The 22283-nt window shown below is 38.2% G+C and overlaps 1 protein-coding gene across 18 annotated transcripts in view; it reads right to left on the reverse strand.

Annotated features, from left to right (window-relative positions):
* The window catches only part of HDAC9 (histone deacetylase 9), a 912577-nt gene that overhangs the window by 367736 nt on the left and 522558 nt on the right, over positions 1–22283 (reverse strand). For all 18 annotated transcript variants that reach the window (XM_032401986.1, XM_032401978.1, XM_032401976.1 and 15 more), the window contains 3 exons: positions 18526–18648; positions 15254–15464; positions 14588–14805 (listed from right to left, as the gene is read on the reverse strand). In XM_032401986.1, the coding sequence (XP_032257877.1) occupies positions 14588–14805; positions 15254–15464; positions 18526–18648 (552 nt within the window). The remainder of the gene's footprint in view (positions 1–14587; positions 14806–15253; positions 15465–18525; positions 18649–22283) is intronic.

A 22283-nucleotide genomic window follows, 5' to 3' on the forward strand; every position in this document is an offset into this window, starting at 1 on the left:
TTAAAAATCACCCTCTTGGGGCGCCTGGGTGGCTCAGTTGGTTAAGTGTCTGACTCATGATTTCGGCTCAGATCATGATCTCAGGGTCCTGGGATTATGCCCCACGTGGGGCTCCACCCTTAGAGGGAATCTGCTTGAGACACTCACTCTCCCTCTCTCCCTCTCTCCTTGCCCCTCCCCCTGCTCGCTCTCTCTCAAATAAAGAAGTCTTTTTTTTTTTTTTTTTTTTTTTTTATTCACTCCCTTACATTGTCTTCAACTCCCCTGTCCTTTTGAATATGGGTTTTACTGGAAAAGTAAGACTTCCAACCTTGGTTAATACCACATCTCTGCCAAACCCAAGCAGCTGAATAAGCTAGGAAACAAATGAATTACAATCATGCTGAATGTTTCTCCTCAGATTCATGAGCAAAACCCTCAAAAGGGCCCTCGGTGCTGTCTGGCAGTCCTACCACATTTCTCTAGTTAATTCACTTCCATTCTTTCACAATGACAATTTCAAACTACCTCCTCTCTCCTCCAGCCTCTAAAATCCAGACCTTTTCTTCACTCTCTGCTGATACCTGTGCTTATTATTTCACTGAGAAATAGAAGCCTCTGAAGGGAAACTCAACATCCTGCTACCATCGCATTTACCAAGCTGTCCCATTCTTCTGAACACGATGTCTATTCTTCTGAAAGCGATGTTTCACTCTTATCTCAGGCAATCCCTCGGCTTAGGGTCTGGATCCTATCCACTCCTGTAATGATCCACTCTGTCCTCCAACACACATTTCCCCTCTCTGCTGGAATATTCGTATGTGTGCATTTTCAAAATGATAATCCATCTTAAATAAAACCTCCCTTGCTCCCCCCACCAACACCATTATGTGCCTCCTTTCACAGCAAAACTCCTTGGGTTATCACTCTTTACTGTCTTCATTTCTCTTTGCCCATTCTCTTTAGAATTCATGCCAACAAGGCTTTCATCCACACTATTTGACTAAAATCTCTCCTGTTAAAGTCAGTAATGACTGCATTCATGCCAAATCCAGTGGCAATTTAATTAGGATATTAATAGGTGTCAGTGAGGGTAAAGCACCTCACAAAGGGCACCAAGACACAATCATAGCATCTTTGAAAGTAAGAGACTGATACCACTACAGCTAAAGACCAGACAAACTGTGCGCTAATTTCCTGGAATATAATTTCCCATAGATAGCAAATAGGTCCAAGAAAATCTCTAATAGTGACCAAATGCTGAGTGTTCACAGAATATATCATACATACATTTTAACAAAAAACCTTCTGAAATCTGACCTGTTAATGTATTTCTGAGGTCACAGACGTACCCAGAAATCTCATCATTTAGTCCATGAATCAGTTTTGGTCAGTATTTACAATCTCACTGACATAGATACAGATATTAACAATTTTCAGTGTGCAATAAAGAAACAATGCCATTTGTTCTAGTCAGTTCCTTTGGCTTCCTCTACACTTGTGATGTAGTAAAGGAAACATGAGGGAGAAAAGTGCCAGAATGAATAACGCTATGATAACTGGGCAAGACGGCCAAATGGCAAAATGATCTTCCAACGGCAGAATTCCTTGATGGTTTGTAAAAGAAATGTTTCTTGACATAAAACAGTAACTTACAAGCGGAGATCATATACATATAAAATGTAGTCATTGGAAAATTTCTAGTAACATTCTTCAAACCCTTATTTTATAAAGAAGGAATTTCATGTCCAAGAGAAGCTGAGCCATCTCCAAAAAAAAAAAAAAAATAGAAACCTAGAACTGTTTTATACCCTTCCAGTTTGCATTCTACTCTGAAACAGCTATGTTCTGATGACAACTGAATTAATATAAATAATTCCAATGTCTCCCCGAGCTCCAAACTTGCATATTCAGCTGTGTCCTTAATAACATCTTCCCTTAGATCTAGAATACCTAATAGGTATCATAAATTTTAAATAGCTCAAAGAAAACCTTTATTCTCCTCTTACTGAAATGTATTGCTCACCTAATTTTCTCATCTGAGTGAACAGCAATACCCAATTGCGCGGGTCAAAAATCTAGGATTTGTCCTTGTTTCTCTCTCGATCATCTTTTTTGCTAAATACCTGAAAGCTTAATTGATGCTTAGTAACAGCGTGTTGACACTTTCCTTCCCAGGTTATGAAGCAAATGACAACGTCTACATGAACAATAACTACCACTTTTTCACCATCTCTGAAATAAAACATGCTCTTTTGCAAAGTTTCATAAAATACAAAAGTGATAAATGGGATCTCCGGGAGACAGTTTTGCAAAATACAAATGCAGAGAAGGAGTTAAATACCTGGAATAAGGGTATTTGACTAAAGCTGTTTTTGTTTAAGCAAGCTAATTTGCCAGCGTGGAAAAATTAGCAATTAACATCAGCAAGAAAAATCTACAGACCAAAGTCACAGAAAACCTGCCTGCCAGGTTTAACTTATTTTAGATTTTTTAAATTAAAAAAAAAAAATTCCTTGATGTTGTTTTTGTAAGTTTCTGGCTATTTATGAAGACATTCAGGATTCCGATTGTGTTGTGTCGTATGCGTTTTTGAACTTCAAATGTGACCATTACAAAGATGGCATGGGCTAACCCTGTTCTAATTTGTACTGTCACTGAGTGGCCCCAGATGCAGGGAGGAGTTGTCTGCTTACTCTCAGTGGGGTAGCAGAGTCTCCCTGTGGTTGAACATCTGGAGGTGATCCCCCAGCAAAGTTGAGCGGCTGCCTTGCTGGCTACAAAACAAGACGAAACATCTGTGTGACAGATAAACGTGCGAGCCTGTGTGAATCTCAGCCGAGGGCCCATCTGTGAAACACCGTGTGTCATTCGTCTGACACCAGGTGAGTTACTCCGGTGGGGAACCCAGCTGAGAGTGCTTCTCCTTCTTCCCTTTCATCTGTGCTCTTCCTGGTCTGTCAGTGTTTCCCCGTGTTCTCCCTGCTATCGTACCAAACACTGAAGATCGGTGCCGGCGATCTACGACCGTTCTGGCCCTTGTAACACACACACTCTCCGCACTCACGCTGATGTTCTAAAGACCACATACAATAATTTATTGAAGTTTCTAACACCTTGAAGTGTTACGATTCCGTTCTTATCAATCCCTGCTAGGCTCGTAATTATGGCAAATCCCCTAATTTTGATGTTTTGTGTTCCATGTTAATATCATATATTCTACTGGTAAATGATTTAAAATTCATGAAATAATATTTAAAGGGTGTGCTGCTAACCTTTACACACGAGCACATTAAGCTCATCTCTGTGCAAGTCACACTGTTTGACAAAGTCTGGAAGTCAACATAAGTATAAGTGCTATCAAATAAAGTATCTTTCAATTCCACATTTTAAATCTTTCCCAAGATCTTTCATGCCCCCACAAGTATCTTCAGATTTGGAATGGCAACTAAGAACGAGAGTGTATAAGGAGTAAATCTGTTTCTGATGGACATCTGGTTTTCTGAAATTGTCAACAACCCATTAAGCACAAGTGTTTGAATGTGATTATTAAACTATGCAAAGTGACCTTCAACCCAACTCATCACTTTCTTATTTTGCCGCAGATTTGAAGACAGATTTTACTTGGGGAATGGCACAAGTTTTTGTTCTTTTTTTTTTCCTCTTAAATAAATGCAAAATTCTTCTTTTGGAAAATGAAACCTTTCCCTTAAGCTCCAAGGAAACTAGATTTTAAAACAATGATAAAATTCTGTCTCAAATCACAAATAGATTAGGTATGTACCAACTGTTCTCAAAAACAACATGCAGAGCATGGAGGGCTTTCAAATCGAGAGGTCTACTTAGAGAAGAACTCTGCCTCAAGCCAAAATACTCCCATGCCATTTCGCTTCTGTGCATTTTAGGGAAATTGCCAGAAGAACCAAAACTAAATAACAAGAGAGAAATATTTTCTATTGGTTCATTATTCACACTAATTAAAAGTCTAAACTGAAAAACATCCCTTCTTACCAATACTGAAGAGATATAAAACTAATCTAGGAACAAAGTAAATTCTTAATAAAAATGTGTTTATCTGTATAACTTTCATGATTGTCTAAAACAATGCCTGCGATTAAAATATCCTTCTTCTGGTTTCCAAACATCCTCATAATTCAGTAACTTGAACGAGTGTTAACTTCTGGAAAGAATACTATAAATTTCCTCCTTCCAGTGTTTCCCATGAGTTTGAGAAAGTTACCCACCTACTCTTTCATTCATTAGACAATTTTTACTGAGCACTTATTATATGCCACACCCTTAGAAGAGCAGTCAGTTAGGCAACCCTCAGAGGAAGAGGCAGAAAATAAGCAACTCAAGATTGGAACTTAATGTGTAGGGAACAATGGGGAAAGGGCTGAGCGTCTGTCCTAGGGAAGGACCCTCGGAAGAGGTGAGGTTTGAGCTAAGAGAGACTCCAATACCAAGATGGAGTCATGAGAAGATCTGGAGGTTGAACATTCCATACAGAACAGTGGCTAACACAACTCCTGGGATGGAATGACATTCCCCACAGAATGGAGAGGAGGCCAGCGTGGCTGGAGGTCAGCAAGTAAGGGAAGGGAATAGGAGAGGAGGTCAGCGATGGGGGCGAGAGCCAGATCATGACATTCTTATAGGCCACAAAAAAGATGTTTGGATTTTATCCTATGTACAATAAAGAGCAACTGTGGAGTTTTAAGCAAGCTCTTTTTTTTTTTTTTTTAAGATTTTATTTATTTGACAGAGCAAGAGAGCACAAGCAGGGGGAGCAGCAGAGGGAGAGGGAAAAGCAGACTCCCTGCTGAGCAGGGAGCCCAACAAGGGACTCGATCCCAGGACCCGAGCTGAAGGCAGACGCATAACCATCTGAGGCACCCAGGCGCCCCTAAGCAAGCTCTTGACATGATTTGATTTGTATTTGTAAATGGTTACTCCGGCTGCTACAGAAGATTGGATTGAGGCAGGCAAAAGTAGAAACAGAAAGACCGACTTTCAGAACATAAAATCCCCAGCAAGAGAGTGTAACAAGACTTAACAAGAACACAAATGAGCTATTTTTCCTTCTTGTACAGCACTGTGTAATTTTATGTCTTTTTATTACATAATAGGATTTTCCCCTGATAATCTCCTTTCCAATCTTCAGGTGATAGTACACTTTCTTTCAAAGTTTTCTTTCTTCACTTTTTAAGGGTAATGTACAGAGGTACAGTTAAGGAAAGGCACCCTCGGTGATTTTGGACTGTGTCTCAGAATAGACAAGATCTCGGGGAGCCTGGGTGGCTCAGTCGTTAAGCGTCTGCCTTCAGCTCAGGTCATGATCCCAGAGTCCTGGGATCGAGCCCCACGTCGGGCTCCCTGCTCCGCGGGAAGCCTGCTTCTCCCTCTCCCACTCCCCCTGCTTGTGTTCCCTCTCTCGCTGTCTCTCTCTGTCAAATAAATAAATAAAATCTTAAAAAAAAAAAAAAAAGAATAGACAAGATCTCAAAGCCAATGATCTTCAAATCAATTGATTCATAAATATCTCCCTTTCTCCCCATTGATCAACCCCTGCTTTGGTAGGCACACAAGCCCTATTTAAAATGGATGACCAAGAGTAAAACCCAGAAAATAACTGCCACATGGAAATGTGGGCCCCAGTGTAGCCAGATTTTCAATTTTTCAGAGAATGCCAGAAATCCAGGTTTGTATTTGAAATCTTTCTATTTTTAAAGATTGACCAATAATTGAAATACTTGTTAAGATACTAGGCAGGCCAACGACTGCAGTTCAATGGAATGGATCCAGTCCACAGAGTGTCCGCCTACGACCTCTGAAAATAATCCCTTATGGCCCTTCTTACTTAAACATTCTAGGGCTTAGATCATTTAGAGCTGATGTCTGCCTGCTCTTAAAATATACCATCCTTCATACTTGTGAGTTGTTTTATGTTCCCTACATGGTCAAAAATTCATCTACTTTGCCAGGGTTTGGAGGTAGGGGTAGGGATCGACTACAAAGGAGCAACACAAGGCCAAGTTTGGAAGTTGAGAGAACTGTTCTATATCTTAACTGTGGTAATTGTGTGACGATAGGCATTTGTGAAAACTCACTGAATTGTAAACAAAATGAATACATTTTGCTGTAATTATACCTCACTAAATAATTCAATAATTAACCATAACACTGGTCTAAAGAGAAAACAAGGTCTGCTTCATGATGAATACAAAGGCTCAAGCTGGAACAAAATTTAGTGGTTTGGTTTACAACAAAGTAGCTTGATGCAAGATTGAGGCAAGTAGGAAATGTGTATCTTGGAAATATTTTAGCACTTCAAGACAACCAACCATTTTCATTAACAGAATAAGGAAAATAAACTATTAGTGCTCAGAAGAATAGAAATACTGCATTAGAGTTCGGTAGTGCTTACCGTGTTCACAAAGCACTTTCAGTACATCCTTTCATGTATTCCTCACTATAAACCTTTAAACGTGCAGATTAGAGAATTACTGGATGAGGAGGTTCAATACTTTGTCCAAAGTTGCAAAACTAATAAATAATTCTGCAGGACATCATACACTTCTCTCAGAAAGGTTATCAAGCATTCTAGATGCTGCACTTCATATGAGCTATTCATTATATAGAACTTTCTTTGACTAGAATGATCGGTTTGCAGGTCTATGGGTCATTCAAGGGAAAGAACATGCCTTCCTTATTTTCATTTTCAGCATGCAGCATAATGGTTGCTAATAAATCTTTGTGGAACACCATCAACGACTCCATGCCAGGAAATTATTTTTTAGAAGTGAGTTTTTATTGTTGGTTGATACAACTAAGTTGATAGCAAGAGAGTAAGGATGCACTTAGGATATGGGAGCTTAGCCCTGGATGCAGTTCTGCCTGAAGGAATGGGAATACTCTGGGATCGTATGACATTTCAGGGTCACTCTAATCCCTCAGATTTCATAAGTATTTAGAGAAAGGGCAGAAAGATACAGGGGAAGAAAACTAAAATCAGGAATTTATAAGCACCAAAATCTGTAACAAAGAGACTGCCACACATTGGTGGTTTTCATGTCCACAAATCACTTAGCTTTATTAAAAATTCCTTAGTAAGACTTAATTATTTCATCCTGTCAAATGAAACTATTTGTCAAGGTTGAGAAACAACCAAATTATTTAGCTTCCCTCTCCCTTTGAACAGCCTGGAATCAACATCAGTCAAACTACTCACATGGTTTAATTCCCCAGAGATTTTTCTTTCCCCTATTTTCTTACCTCGTAGTCATGTCCAACTATTGTTTTTCTCATTCAGTAAAAGCGTCTCTGACTAGATGAACAATGTAGAGTGAAAAGGAAAGGTCGAGGTCCTTCCCTTGGTCTTCAAATTATGAAAGCAGCACTGGGAACGTTTATGAATGTTACACATTAATCCACTGAAATGGTCATTTAGTTTCTTTTACAAACACAGGATTTCATCACATCTAATAATAAAGCAACAAGCCATTTTCTGTATATTATAAACCATCCACTTGTAATTCTGTAGTGAAATGCTTCTATATGAATTCTCTGTGATGAGGTAAGCTGGTATGGCAGTAAGTGGGTTTTTTTTTTTGAAGCTCGGCACATACCTACACGGATCTATTTACATTGGGCTAATCATGTCGAAATAACATCTATTTAAGGGCAAAGTCAGAGTTTCTTCTATAAACCTCTATAGATAGATAAATAATCTAGGGGGCTTTTTACTGTTATAAAATTAAGACTGCCTTTCGGTGCCTGCTAAAGTTTTTGGACATACTATCCATCTAATGGGCAAAATGTAATCCTAAATTGTTGATTAAAGACTCTGCCTGGAAACATACTGTCAAATGGAGAGAGAGAAATTAAACTTGACAACAGTAATGCCTACTTTCCTAAATGAAAGCCCAGTTCAAGTTTCTACTCATCCATTTTTCAAAACTTAAAACAAGGCATTTTCCAACCACCCATAGATGAGATGCCAAATTTGCATTTCAGTTGAACTTGATGCATTGTCAGTAGACTTTCAGCATCAGGCTCGCTCAGAGCTCTTATGAGAAGATGTTTGCCCAATCTAAAAAAAAATAACAATTTTACAACATCAGGGCCTGGCCGTACCGCACCCACACCACACTGTTGGAAAGCTTTACGATCCAGTAGCTCTCTGAATGTCCCACCACCAGATTCACGGAGAGAGGTTTCCAAGTTAGTAACTGGATGGAGGGCAATGCGTGAAAAGTTGAGAAGTAGGGTCAGCAAAAGGAATTTCTTCATCTTGGCAAATCCAAACCAATACCAAAAATAAGTAAAGACATAAAATAAGATCATCCTCCTTTTCTGTTTGTTTGTTTGCCTTGCCTTTAATTGTAAGTTTCTACTTTTTGGTAAAAATAAAATTAGGAAAATGTTGTCTTGGGCTCCTCTTAGCTGGCTCAGTTGGTAGAGCATTCACAACTGTTGATCATGCAACTCTTCATCTTGGGGTAGTGAATTCGAGCCCCACGTTTGGTGTGGAGCTTACTTAAAAATTTATTTAAAAAAAAAAAAGGAAAATCTTACCTCCTGCTCAGTGATAAAAACACTAAATTCCTAAGTGCACGTTTAGGTTCAGGACAGGCTTCTGTGTCATTCAACTTATGTCGGAATTCCAGCTCTGTCAACTGCTAGCCCTGTCATGTTGGTCCACCTACTCAAGCCCTTTAAAATTAAATTTAGTAGGTTGCCTGGGTGGCTCAGTCAGTAAAGTGTCTGCCTTAGGCTCAGGTCATGATCTCAGGGTCCTGGGATTGAATCCTGCAGTGGAGGGCGGGGGGCTCCCTGCTCAGTGGGGAGCCTGCTTCTCCCTCTCCCTCTGCTTCTCCCCCCTGCTCCTGCTGTCAAATAAATAAAATCTTTAAAAATAAATAATATTAAATTAAATTCAGTGATATTAAAAAGAGTGAGTTAAATTTGAGAAGATAATATACATAAGAAGGTTAGCATTGTGTCCCAGTTTACAGTGGATCCTCCTTATAAAAGGGAGCTGGTATAATGTGAAAGATCCTATCCCTAAGGTACCTATGGAGAAGGTGTGGGGAGGATGCACAGTGCCTAAAAAAAGGGGAGGGGAAGATACGCTCGGAGTAACAGGTGCAGCAAAAGCAAAGATTGGTTCATTGTCCTCCTCTAATCTTACTTAAAATGTTAATCTTCCCAGAAGGAAGCCATGGGTATAATTACCTTGATTAAAATAAAGCTAATACAAAGTGTTTCCTTGCTGTTTGATAATAGGAAGTGTGACTTACAAAATGTAAACTTTCTGGAATGCTACATCTCTATAGTTGTTGTTCTTCAAATAAATCTCCTTGGGAAAATATACACTTGGCTCAATAGTGCACAAAATAGTTCTATTTTAGAACTGCCTTCAGGGATATTTTATAAGGAAAAAAATAACACACACACACACACACACACACACACACACACATGCATGCTATGTTTGTGTGTAACCACAGGCAAAAAAGAATATAGTCCCCTGGGTTGCTGTGGATGGATGATCGGAGACAAGGAGTGGATATGAATCATGAGGGGTTATGAAGAATATGTAACATTGATGTTAGAAAATTATCTCAAGAAAAAGAATAGATACTACTCAAGTAAAGGGGTCAAATTCTCTTCCAAAAAGTAATGAAAACTCCCCATTTGCTCCATTCCAGCATTTGAGCAGAATTATATTCATGCCTTGCTTGTCAGACATAATATCTACCTGTTTTAATAAGGGCAATGCAGGACATCTGCTTGGCCTCCCCTTTACTAATCTCGTCTTAGATATATTTTTATTATGATAAAATAGCACTCATGTCAAAATGCCTAAGTATCATAGTAATAAATATATAATAAATACTTATATCTACAGTGAACCTTGACATATATAAGATATCATCGCATGATTTATGTGGGTTTTTAAAAAAAGTGTTGGCTGGTATCCAGTCAAAGGAATGCATAAGATATTTATCACAGAGCATATTACAAAGGGAGGGAGAAAGAAAGAAAGAAAGAAAGAAAGAAAGAAAGAAAGAAAGAAAGAAAGGAAGGAAGGAAGGAAGGAAGGAAAGAAAAAGAGAAAGAGAAAGAGAAAGAGAGAAAGAGCAGGAGGGAGGGAGGGAAGGAGGAAGGAAGAAAGGAAGATATAAAAAGGACAAGATAACCCAGAGAGGTAACTAAACAAGTCTCAAGTCTTAACTTCCTCAAATAAAACAATTTCCTTCCTCATGTTCCCTATCCTAGTACTTAATACATTATGTTGTATTACTGTTTACTGAATATTTCACTCCCCTGCTCCCCACACTGTAAGCTCCATGAGGACAATGAATGTCATTTTCTTAGTGCCTAAGATAGCGTCTGCACAAAGCAAGAATTCAATGAGTTGTTAAATGGATAAATGCATAATAAATTAGTATTTCATTCAAATAAGTACTGAAGAAGTTTCTTAAAATTTCTGCTCATGTGGATTTGATAGAATGAATACGAAAAACATAGGTACTAGAAAAATTCTAGTTAAAATAGAAATTATTTAGTGTGCATCAATGCTATTCTATTAATACTGTAACAAATAATTTAAAGAATAATGTTGTCATTGGGTAGGGGGCAGAGGTCCATGTGAAATTATCTCACAACAAAAATGCATGAAGACACTCAGGAAAATTTCTGTAATATCATTCAGATAGTGATACAACTAGAGATTTGCCCTTCTATTAACTATGCAGTGCTTGGAATACTCCTTCAAAAATCATAAAAATGGTCGAGAAACTGCTGTGTGTTTTGCTTTCATTAATCATAGTCTTATTTTACCAGAAAATCTGTTGCAATATTTAAACTTAAAATGAGCCCAGAAGAAAATTCCCAATACCCTCTTACTTTTTCATTTGCCATTTTGTATTTATGGGGAAAATTCTACTTTAGAAACCATTTCATCTTCCAATAAAAAAAAAAAAAAAAAAAAGATAACCAGGAAAAGCAACAGTCTTCTTTTGATGCTAGTATAAATAAACTCTTGGTTTTTTTTTAAAAGGCTCACAAGTCATCACTGCAAGAATGTACCATACGTTAGCAACAGAAATTGTTTAATGCATTTCTGAATATTTTAAATGTCTCAAAAAAGCAAAAGAACAAATAATGCAAGCCATGACTTTCTTATGGCTAAACTTCTCAAAATACTTTCAGTGAAAATCGAATATTCAAACTGATGGAGCAGAGAGACAAATCATTCTAACGGGTTTTCCACTCACCTTTCTAGCTTGCCCCACTGTGTAGATATAACAATACAAATACTATGTAAACCCATTCCAGGGATATTTCTGCGAAGCTATTAAGGACTTACAACCTAACTGTATGAGACAAAATAACTCTTATGACACACAAATTTCCCATGTAAATGTCATTAAAGTAATAAGCAATGGGTAGGTAAATTATTTAGTATGGTAAATAATATTTATATTGTAGAGTTACAATAAGCAGGAATGACTGCTTTCAGAAATGCATTCAAATAATAGCAAGATATGAGAAAGTTTACAAAATTTAGTTAAGTCAATTCTTGTATAAACTCTGCTCTGAAAAGTACAGCTTTGCTTTTAATTCTTCTAAGGATTATTAGCAATTCAATCAAATCATTAAAAATTTCATAGCAGGAAGGACAACCATATTTCATAGGATGTAGGTTTAGGGATAAATCTACTTGTTTTTTCCTTCATTGTCACTGCATTTTTTGCTTCTCTAAATCTTAAAAAAGAACCATAAAAAAAGTTGAGGGAGCAAAATGAAAGGACATTTTCAAATATGTTATCTGCATACCCGTGTCTCTATGTGAGCATCTATTTCCTGCTATAATAAGTCGCTCAAGAGCAGGGACCATGTTTTTATGATACCAGCTATTTGGCTCTAGTTTGAAATGATTCGATACAGATTCATCCGTTATACCAAGAAAAAAATGACATAAATTAAAGTTTCTGTGGTTATTTCTCATTAATGGACATTCAAAATGGTTACAGTGTACATAAATAGATGATTATACAGAAACTCATTGGTTTCTGGCATCTAAGTTAGGGCCCTCACATAACGTGAAACAAATGTTTTCATCACCTCATGGGCAAGGGTGAGCAGTAGCAATTCATTTCTTGACGGTTCTATTGTGAATACTTCAGAATAGGACAGAGATTCAATATTTTCTTTAATAAGATTCTTCTCTGTTCCTTCAGACAATTGAGGGCAGGTGAAATATTTTCAGAATCTGGAGAATACCCAATGTGTATATACCATTGGATCAAACATATGGAATACATACTTGGAGAAAAGCCAACTGGAGACCTGCTTGAGTAATCTAAACACCCAAGCTGAGAGGGGTTAATATATAAAGATCAGCTTTATACTTTGAAGTTTTCTGGACTTCATTTTGCCTAATTAAGACAAGATTTAATAATCAAACCACTGTACAAACATGTACCTGAAAGTATACGTTTGTTTCTAATTTTGGGAAGAATTCTTAACAGATTCCAAGGAATCAGCTCCACATGGGAGAAGGTCTCTGATAAGATTTGCTTTTCTCATTGCTCAATGCAAATGCCTGCTTTTCATCTTGGTTTCTTCCATGTGACTGAGGTTAGCATCCGCCTGTCAAAATCTCAAGTGTGATACTAAAATATAAAGATTCTGTTATTAGTATACCACTGAGTCTGAAACACTGGCATCTCTAGGTCATAAAAAATGTATTCCAAAATATTCTTAGAAGTATTCATAGGAATCTAATGAACTTAATTCCAGATCAAAATATTATGAGGCAACGGGGTACGTGGGTGGCTCAGTCAGTTCAGCATCTGACTGTTGATTTCAGCACAGGTCATGATCTCAGGGTCGTGAGATCGAGCCCTGGATGGGGCTCTGCACTGGGTGTGGAGCCTACTTAAGATTCTCTCTCTCCCTCTCCCTCTGCCCTTCCCCCACTCATGCTCCCTTGCTCGCTCTCTCTCTTAAAAAAACAAGCAAAAAACCCAAACCAAACCAAACCAAAACATTATGAGGCAAAAAGTAGGACTTCCAATCTTTCTTCCTTCATAAATTTTTCGCATTAGTCACTGGACAATTTTTCAAGAATACGTAGTAGTTTTAAGTAGTGCCGAGAGACCACAAAACAAACAAACTGAACTCTACCATAATATAGTAAACATATGCAGGGCCACATTCAGGTCAACGAGTACCAGGCCACTCCACAAGAAGAAAGTGGATCTCCTCCAGTGAGACTGCTTTGGTACAAAATAATTTGATAAATTTAGGGAAATGCTGTAGCAATACCAGCTCAATCTGATGATATATAAAGAGCATGCAGCATCGTGGACTACAGTGTGCAGTATAGTGAGAGATGGAAGGAAAGGCAGTGGCCACAGCCGTCCATCCCCAGCGCCCACTTCCCATCCCTCCCCCACCCCCACATCATCTTTGCAGGCAGCAAAGGGCTGGGCTGGAAGGATTTCTGTTCAGTAGTATGGTCTTCAGCCCGTGCTCCCTTCCTAGCTCTGCCCTGTGAAGGTGGGGGCCAAAGAGAAGAGAAAAACTTTGCCCTGCCCTCAAGAAAGTGAGTACACGATGAAGAACCCACTTTCTCTTATTGCTATTAGAAAGACGATTAGACCTTTGCCCATGAGGGGTTGCTTTGTTTCTATCATGATACAATAAAGCTTTTCAATAGTAAGCCAATTTTTAGCTACCTATCAGTAAACAGAATGTCATTTCTTAATAATCATACCTCTATAAGATACTTGTAGGTGATACAGTAACAAAGGAGAGTGGACAGAATTATGCTCTTCAGGATGATAGCACTTCCAGGAATGAGAAGACTCTGCTTTATAAACCTACCACAGAGGAGTGTAGTGTCAAAACTTCGCAGACCAGCTTTGCTTATGAATTCATTGAAAATGTTTCACCGGCCTGGCCTGATATTGTCATATTGTAATCATTGTTTCTCTGTGGCGGCCTCAGCAGGAGAGCGCCTAAGGATGTGGTGCGATACAGACATCAGCTTTCCGTTTTGGCCACAATAAGGCTGCCAGAAAATTACCACACATTTCTGAGAAATTGCTTCAAACACAGCTCAGAATAAAGTGGGGCATGCTAAAAAATAAAGAGAACACGGATACATAAAAGTTGCTGGGAAATAGTTTGTGGGCTCACCTTGTCATACCTGCCTGCACCTGTGCGAAACACTTTTTGAGCTGTCGATCCCCCACATTCAACTCTGCCTCAAGCCTTTTCTACGAAACCAAAAAATGGGGCTCTGCATACATGTGCCCGTATGGGCTTCTGAATTCAAATAGGTCCGGTCCGCAATCATAAAAGACCTTACTAATATCTAACCTCAATGTTGCTACAAACATCCTGTGAATGTAATGATGGTGAAAATACTGATTTTGTGAGGCTGTCCCCGAGGGCTAGGATGGCAATCTCCTTTTGATGGTGATGCAGAGATACCAACATATTCCTCTTGTGTGCCCGGATCAGAGAAGAGAACCCCAATTTCCCCACTGGTGGTTGTGACATCCTGACTTTTGACTCGGGGGCTTACTTTGTTCATGTGGATCTGCTGCTGGTATTGCTTCTGCTTCTCCAAGAATTGCTGGTGTTGCTGCTGAATGACCAGCTGAGCCAACGTGCTCTGAGGCAGAGGTGCCGACTGGGTTCGATTCAGGGGTCTGTGCCGGGGTAATTTGTGGGTACCTCTAATGCCAGGGGAAATTCTCTCCTTGGCTGCCAATGGAGACTGAGGATGTAAGGGAACTCCACCTGAAAAAAAAAAAAAATATATATATATATATGTACACACATATGCACAATTCTGCTTAAGAAAAAGAAAAAAAACCCACAGAAAATAGACATAGGAGATAAATTTGATGAAGACTAGCGATTCGCCTGGGCAAACATCAGAAGAAGGCTAGGTCGTACAGGATGCGGGCAGAAGTGCCAGAACATGAGACACGTATGCCTCCGACCAGGGACTCGCCAGTAGTTCACCTCTGTACGTATGAAGGCTAAATAAGGTGTGGCGTTTCCCCCATCATGTGTCCAGAGGAATAAATAAGAAGAGTAGTCTTTCCCACAATACCAAGTGTCGGGGAGACCCTTGTGTGACACCGTCAATCACAATCTGTGGGGGTCTTGAGCTAAAAAGACCTTACTTTGGAACACGGATAAAGTCCTAAAATGATCTGCGAAGGGCGCCATTATTATTTACCAGCCACAAGAAGCTTCTGCTGTCGCATTTGTTCTTTCAATAAGAGATGCTGCAGGAGTGCCTGGTGGCTGCTGTTGGGCTTTCCCTCTAAAGCCACATGGGGATGGCTTGAAGACGCTGGGATGCTGCCCGTGTACTGCCCAGGCAGAGGGACGCCTTGTCGGAGCGTCTGGGTCTCACACTTCTGTTTTTCTTTGAGTGAATTCGAAGCCTGTGCCAAGAAATAATAAAGATGGTAATCCTCTTTCATCCATTAGGTCTGTACACCATTAGCGGAGTTTCTTATTCCGTAATTCTCCCTTCCTCCACCCAAAAGAAAACCCCATCTGACTGATGGCTGAGTAGGGAAAATGTACAAAGGCATGTCTTTTTTTCTTTCTCCTAGTTTTATTTTTTTAAATTGAAGTGTAGTTGACATACGATATTACACGCATTTCAGGTGTACAACATAGTGATTCAACATCCGTATACACTAGACGCGCTCACCATGATGAGTGCGGTCACCATCTGTCGCCAGACGAACTGATTACAATCTTACTGACCACATTCCCCTATGCTGTAGTTTTCATCCCTGTGACTTATTTATTTTACAACTGGAAGTTTGTACCTCTTAATCGCCTTCACCTCTTTGGCCCAACAGTGTGTCTTTTTAAACTAACCGTATTAACAGATGAGAAATAAAAATAGGGTTGAAGCACTGGAGACAAGTTAGTATTGAGTACCACTGTACTGAACATAAGGATTTTTTTCACATTGAAAATAAAGCTAATTTCAGGCTTAATAACTGGGAAGTTTATTTAAAAAATATTTTAGTATACTGTTTAAGTAAAAAGGTATACTGGAAATGTAAAATTGATTCAAATTGCTAAACTAATGACTCTGTCATAGCAGTGATGAAGCTGGAGATAAAATGGTCTTGAATTTTGGAGTTTCAAGCAGAAGCAATTCCTCTAATGTCCTCTAATAAACTCACAGAGCTGTAGGGTTCCAATATTTAATTCTTAAAATAAAATTCTTCCGCCAACTCAATGAAAGGTTGTATAAAACATGCAGGACTTTGATTTAAATATGTATTTTGTATTAATTCATAACAGATCCCCAAATCTCTAAATATTGAAAATGACACTTCAGATACTTTTGTTTAATAAAATAAACAAGTGAAATTAGATCAAATAAAAATGCTATTAAGAACTTGAAATGTATGATAACACAGTAATAAGGTAATAATAATTATATCATCAATAGTAATAATGAATTATCCTATTCAAAGAATTTAATGAATGGAGGTCATTCATTTGGTATCACAAAAGCAGAAGTCTAATACCTCAAAATTATGTGGCATGTTTCTTTTCAAAACTCATGTTTCATCTTTCAAAATTGCTGTGCACCAGGGAAGCAAAGCAATTTTCAGTGATGGAGAAATTGAAGGACAAAGAGGTAAGTAAATGGTTTGTCTTAGTCACATGGCAAGTCAACGCAATGTTTAATCTAGAAGTGAGATTCCTTCTCCTGGCCTCTTTTCCTTAAAATTTCCCACTATTCAGTGGGGAAATGGAATATTAGAGATCCCTTTGCCAAAGCAATGCTAAGCTTGAAAAATTAATTGTGATGGCCTCATCCACACCAAAATGGAAGCAAAGAAAAATGAAACTTCAATCCAAACCACATTGGTTTATTCATCCAACGGTACCAAATTGTATTACCATTGAAACATTAAATGGTCTGGCATTAGTACTTGGTCCTTTGGGAAAAAATTCTCTCTGACCACATTAAAAGTGGTGTATGTTTGTGTTAGCTGGTAGGAATGACTTAGAACATGCAAAAAAGAGTGGAAATAAAATGCCTATTCATGTGTCCTAAGAAGCTTTTGTGTTACTATTTGCTTATCATCATCAGAATAGGAAACAGAGGAACAGAAGAAAAATAATTTTTAATAAGTGGAGATGTGAAAATATCATCCATGAATATTTATGTTCAGTTTCATCCCTAATTCCTTTTTTTTTTTTCTTTTCACTAGAACCAACTGTTTACAAATGCTTCATGTGGAATTTCAAGGGGGTAAATGAAATCAATATTTTTAAGCCTTTCTTCTTCAATTCCAGATACAAAACAACATCCAAATTCTTCTTTTTCCTCACTGGTATAAGATTACTGTATCATGTAAGATAACATTCCACTCTATAAAAAATACCAAATATAACCAGATAGCTCTTAGATTGATTGTATAATATGGATTGAACCCAATTACAAAATCTACCATTTAATAATGTCAGTATAGGTATGCTCGTGCATAAATTAGCCCACCATACACAGGGCTTAAATTCTGAAAATAAATGAGGCACAAAATGGTCAACTCTTTAAAAATTTCCTGGTGTGGGCGTATTGTAAAAGATGTGAATTTGACAAGCTGGACCCCATGGAAGATGTCCTGCTAAAGTTTGACAAAACGGGTGCCAAGGGTTGAAATAAATTTCTCTTTAAACCCAATGTATCACATGACCTCTGCATAAGTACAACTTAATTTACTCACAGTTCACAGATGAATTTTTCCAGGTAAAGCTTACAAATCTTTTACAATGACTAAAATTTATATTATTTTTGGGAATATGTATAAAATAACTATTGCTATCTTCTGCTAGTAGGACAATTACCTCCCAGAGATCCTATTTCAGATGTCAGGACTTTTAAAGTAATTGATTCACTCTGAACCTCCGGGGAAGAATTTAATATTGCTCTTAGAGAGGTTTTCCAGATATGTATTCCTTAGTACCACAGAGTCAGTAACTTAAATTCCGAAAATAAAGTCATTCACAAAATAAATTCTATAAACATATGCTGCTGTGCTTTGGAAGCTTCGCTTCTCAACACTGGCCTGGGTTGAGTCCTAGGACTGCTACTTAATGGTTCTGTGATCTTGGGCTTTTAAATACCCCAAGTCTCAGCTGCTTCTTCGGTAAAAATGTGGCCTGTACTCTCTGTTTCGTGGGACGGCTGTGTGGAGCTACTAAAATAATATATCTGGAGAGTGCTTTCTTTTTTAAAAGCTTTAAAACATCATATAAATGTTAGTTATTATTTTTATATAAATTATATACTGTGAACCAGTATAATTCTTTAATTTGAAATCAAACTGAACGTCTCTGCAAAACTTAGAGTGAAGTGAGTGAATTTTAGGAGAAGCAAACTACCAAGTTTCCCTGAAGTCTAAATATATAAGAAATGAAAGAGAGACCCCCCCAAAAATATCACTGGGCTGCTGTGTAATGACTTACGTTGAGCTGCGTGGGCACGGCCGGAAGCCCCAAGGTAATGTTGGGCAAAGAGGGAGAGGTATAAAGACTGAGCAGGTTCATGGAATCTTCATGAATTAGAATGCGTTGCTGGGACACCATTTGCTATTAAAAAAAAAAATGAAAAAGCAGTCTCAAAACATTATTATGTCATAAAATTTACTGTAAAATGTTCACATTTCAGAAAATAGATTTTATATTATCATAATTAGTCAAAATAGTCAAGTATTTTAATTGTTTATTTTATAATTTCTGTATCCAAAAGTTGTATGTGAAAATTACATTAAAATTTTGTTCATTAGACATAATCACAGAATCTGAGGAAAGGGCTTGTATGTTCAGCTTGCAAAATTCTTTTAAAAAATTCTACCTTTATCAGCCATAATCCATGTGTGTGTCATCAGTTAGTAAAGTACAACAATTAAAGTGACTAATTCTTAAGGTTATATTTTTGTATTACTGAGTGATGAATATGTATGTAATACCACTATAATCATTATCTTTATATGGATTAAACATCATTTTACTGATGGGAAAACTCACACAAGAAAATCTTAGATTAGATATCACCATATAGGACTTCTATAATTAATAGTATTTTTTAATATAAAATACATGAATAGACAACTCTGTGTGGTGCATGTTTAGATCATTCATATTCAGAAGCTAAGCTAAATGCTAAAATGTTACGAGTTCCCTGTGCCACAATAGGGCCTCATTTATCCTGAAAATACCTTGAATGTTTTGGCATCACAGTCATTTTTACAACAAATACCTTTTCTTAATCCAATACTAAGAGTCATGTTTTCCCACATGTGGCCTAATATGGTTGCTTGAATTACATTTTCTGTTTAACTCTTGCTTCCCTCCCAGAACTCTTATACAATAAGAGTTACAAAGGTCTTATTAGACTAGGGAACTCTGGCCTGATATGGTCCCCAAGGGAACAACATCCCTGAAAAAGAATACTCCATGTAACAGTATGACACAGTGACTGCTTTCTTCCCAAACAAAAAGCATATGGGACTCCAATAATAGACCACCTCCAAGAGGGATATTGCACACACGGGCTTTGACTAAAGTAAATATAATAACTTGTCAAGCATGTTTGGGGGAGCTGTAGATTTTCCCCTGGACAAACCTGGGATATCAATTAACTGGGGAAAATATCATGTGCTAATACAATGCAACCTCAGAATGTCACTGAAGAGTGATGCGCCACCAAAACACAGGATGTTATTCCAAAACATCACCTCAATCATACGTTTGTTTGGAGATGAGTCATAGCCTTAACATAATAAGAGCAGAAGGTTAAATGGAGATTTTTTTCTCATTGCAACTTGGAATTCCAAACTAAGTCAGATTTTGTTTTTTCTCAAAAGAAGTCAGGTATTTGTGCATGAAAACCAAGAGGCATATTGAAACCTTTAGCATTATGTTAACTTTAGATGCAACCCTTTACAAAATTAAGGTTGTCTAAAATGCCATAGCATGAAGATTGCTGGAGAAGATTTTAGCATTACAATGAGATTGCATGACTTTAGGAGCTCTGAGTAGCAGTTGCCTATTTGCTCTAATTAAAAAGGCAAGCTTTTATTTTGCTTACACTCATATGCTTTTAACATTAATTTCTCGTTTGGAATATATGCCTGAACAAAAAGAATGTTTGAGGAAGTAAAAAATATTTTAACTAGCTTATTAGCAGCAACGAGTAATTTACAATAAAATGGTATTTCATTCACTTATCTGTTTTCATAGAAGAGAAATACACGTGGGAAAATAAGCACTTCAAGTCATGTATAATATTCATTCCAGGTTGTATCTGCTCATCACAGCACTGAGACTGGACATACACTGTGGGAATGGCACCAAAGACACCCCACAGGCCTCACGAAAGAGGTCATCTTTGTTTCCCAGAATGAACTTCTGCGGTATCTTCCCACCGCATCCCAGGAAGCAAACCTATACTAAAGTAAGAAAAATATTTCTTCTTGGATGTATTGATAGCAGCAGCGGACTAGCTGCTCACGTGGGCTTTGACTAAAGTGAAGACATTTGGGAATATTCTTACTATGGGATTAAACCCTGAAGTTTCCTATCAAAACTGAGAGGCTCCACTTGTCTGACAGGGTACTGATTTTCAGCCCCTCCTGTGTGCCAAACCCTCTGCCAGGGACTTTTTGGACATTAACCTATTCTTCACAGGCACTCTGTCACTATCATTATGCTTCAGTTATGAAGAAACTGGAGTGATTTCCTCAGTTCTGGTTCCCACTGGGATCAGCAATATAACTTTTAAACTGACCCAGGCCGTACGATTTGTGGTCAGGTGCCGCTGGAGAAGCTACACACCGCACTCTGTCGCCATTACTGAAGGATACGGGGACCGTAAGAAAAGTATGGATGCGGGGGAAGCTTTAGAGAAGAAGAGGAAGCAAAATTGGGTCCTGAGGCTAACAGAAAAGAATAATGTGTGCAACTGGGAACCAGCTGACCTGGTCACGGGAAGAACGTGAAAGCGCTGGTGACTTAACAGACATGAGGGTCTTCAAGTCACGGAGACAGATCCTGAGGAAACAAGGGAAGTCCTGAGTCCCCCAGGTTCACTCGGTACACAGCTGGTTCTTCCCACAGAGACTAACTGGTATAGTATCGTATCACAGAACTGCAGGCACTTGGACATTATTTAGTTCATTTCCTTCAATTACGGATAAGGTAACAGGCCCAGCATTTCCAGAGGATGACAAGAATCACAAATGACTTCACAGACCGGAAAAAATGTTTTCCTCAAATTATCTTCTTTATATACAACTTTCCTCAATACGGCTTTTTGGTCAACACAGTCTATCAGTCCCAGGTTAGTGTTTTCTTAGCAAGAACCTGGAGCTGTATTCTATCTACACTGCTAAAAGACTGCGGACACACTTGAAAGCCAGCCCAACGGGGTGAGGTACCAATTCACTGAGAAAAAGGAGGATCCTGACCAGCATTCTTACAAGGCTGGAAGGTTACCCCACCTTAGCATTGTGGTGAGATCACAAGCATTTTCAGGCAAAGCCAGGATTCTTTTCAGGGAGCAATTTTGAAACTGATCCGGCCCTTAAATCAAAGCTGTGTTAAAATGCCAATGTTTTACATCTTAGAACATGGAAAGGATGGTTTTAATCTAAAAATTTTTCAGAACCAGAAACTATTGCTATAGGTAGATAAAATGGAAATATTAAAGGCATAAATGACTATCTCTTAACATTCAGGAAACAATAAATAACAACTCAGTTGAATTAGCAGTGTGGCACTGGATGGTAGATGTACAAAGATGTCCTACATGACCAAGTTCATGTGCTACTTACGTGCACAGAAAAGTAGAAAACAAACTCTAATGACCTGTGATAATGGCTATAATTAGAATAGGGTTCAATCACTTCAATGGCACAGAGCAGGGTGTCCATTTTATACCAGGCTTTGATAGGTAACTAGCATTTCACCAGAAGGAGCATAATGTGAAGAAGAGGGATATGATGGAGTCAGGTGTTGGGTCAGGGGAGGCCTACTCACATCTTAATAATGACCTTCAAAATGTTTTCTCACCATCAGAGCAACTGGAAGCCTATTTTATGGATAATATTTGAAATTCAGATGAGTAAAATATGCTGAAAAATTATACGTCTCTCAATAGAGCTATTAATTTTGCCACTGAAATCAAGAAGCTATTTCTTTTTTTTTTTTTTAAGATTTTATTT

The sequence above is a fragment of the Phoca vitulina genome, unplaced genomic scaffold, assembly GCF_004348235.1.
Source record: "Phoca vitulina isolate PV1807 unplaced genomic scaffold, GSC_HSeal_1.0 scaffold4, whole genome shotgun sequence".
NCBI classification, from domain to species: Eukaryota; Metazoa; Chordata; class Mammalia; order Carnivora; family Phocidae; genus Phoca; species Phoca vitulina.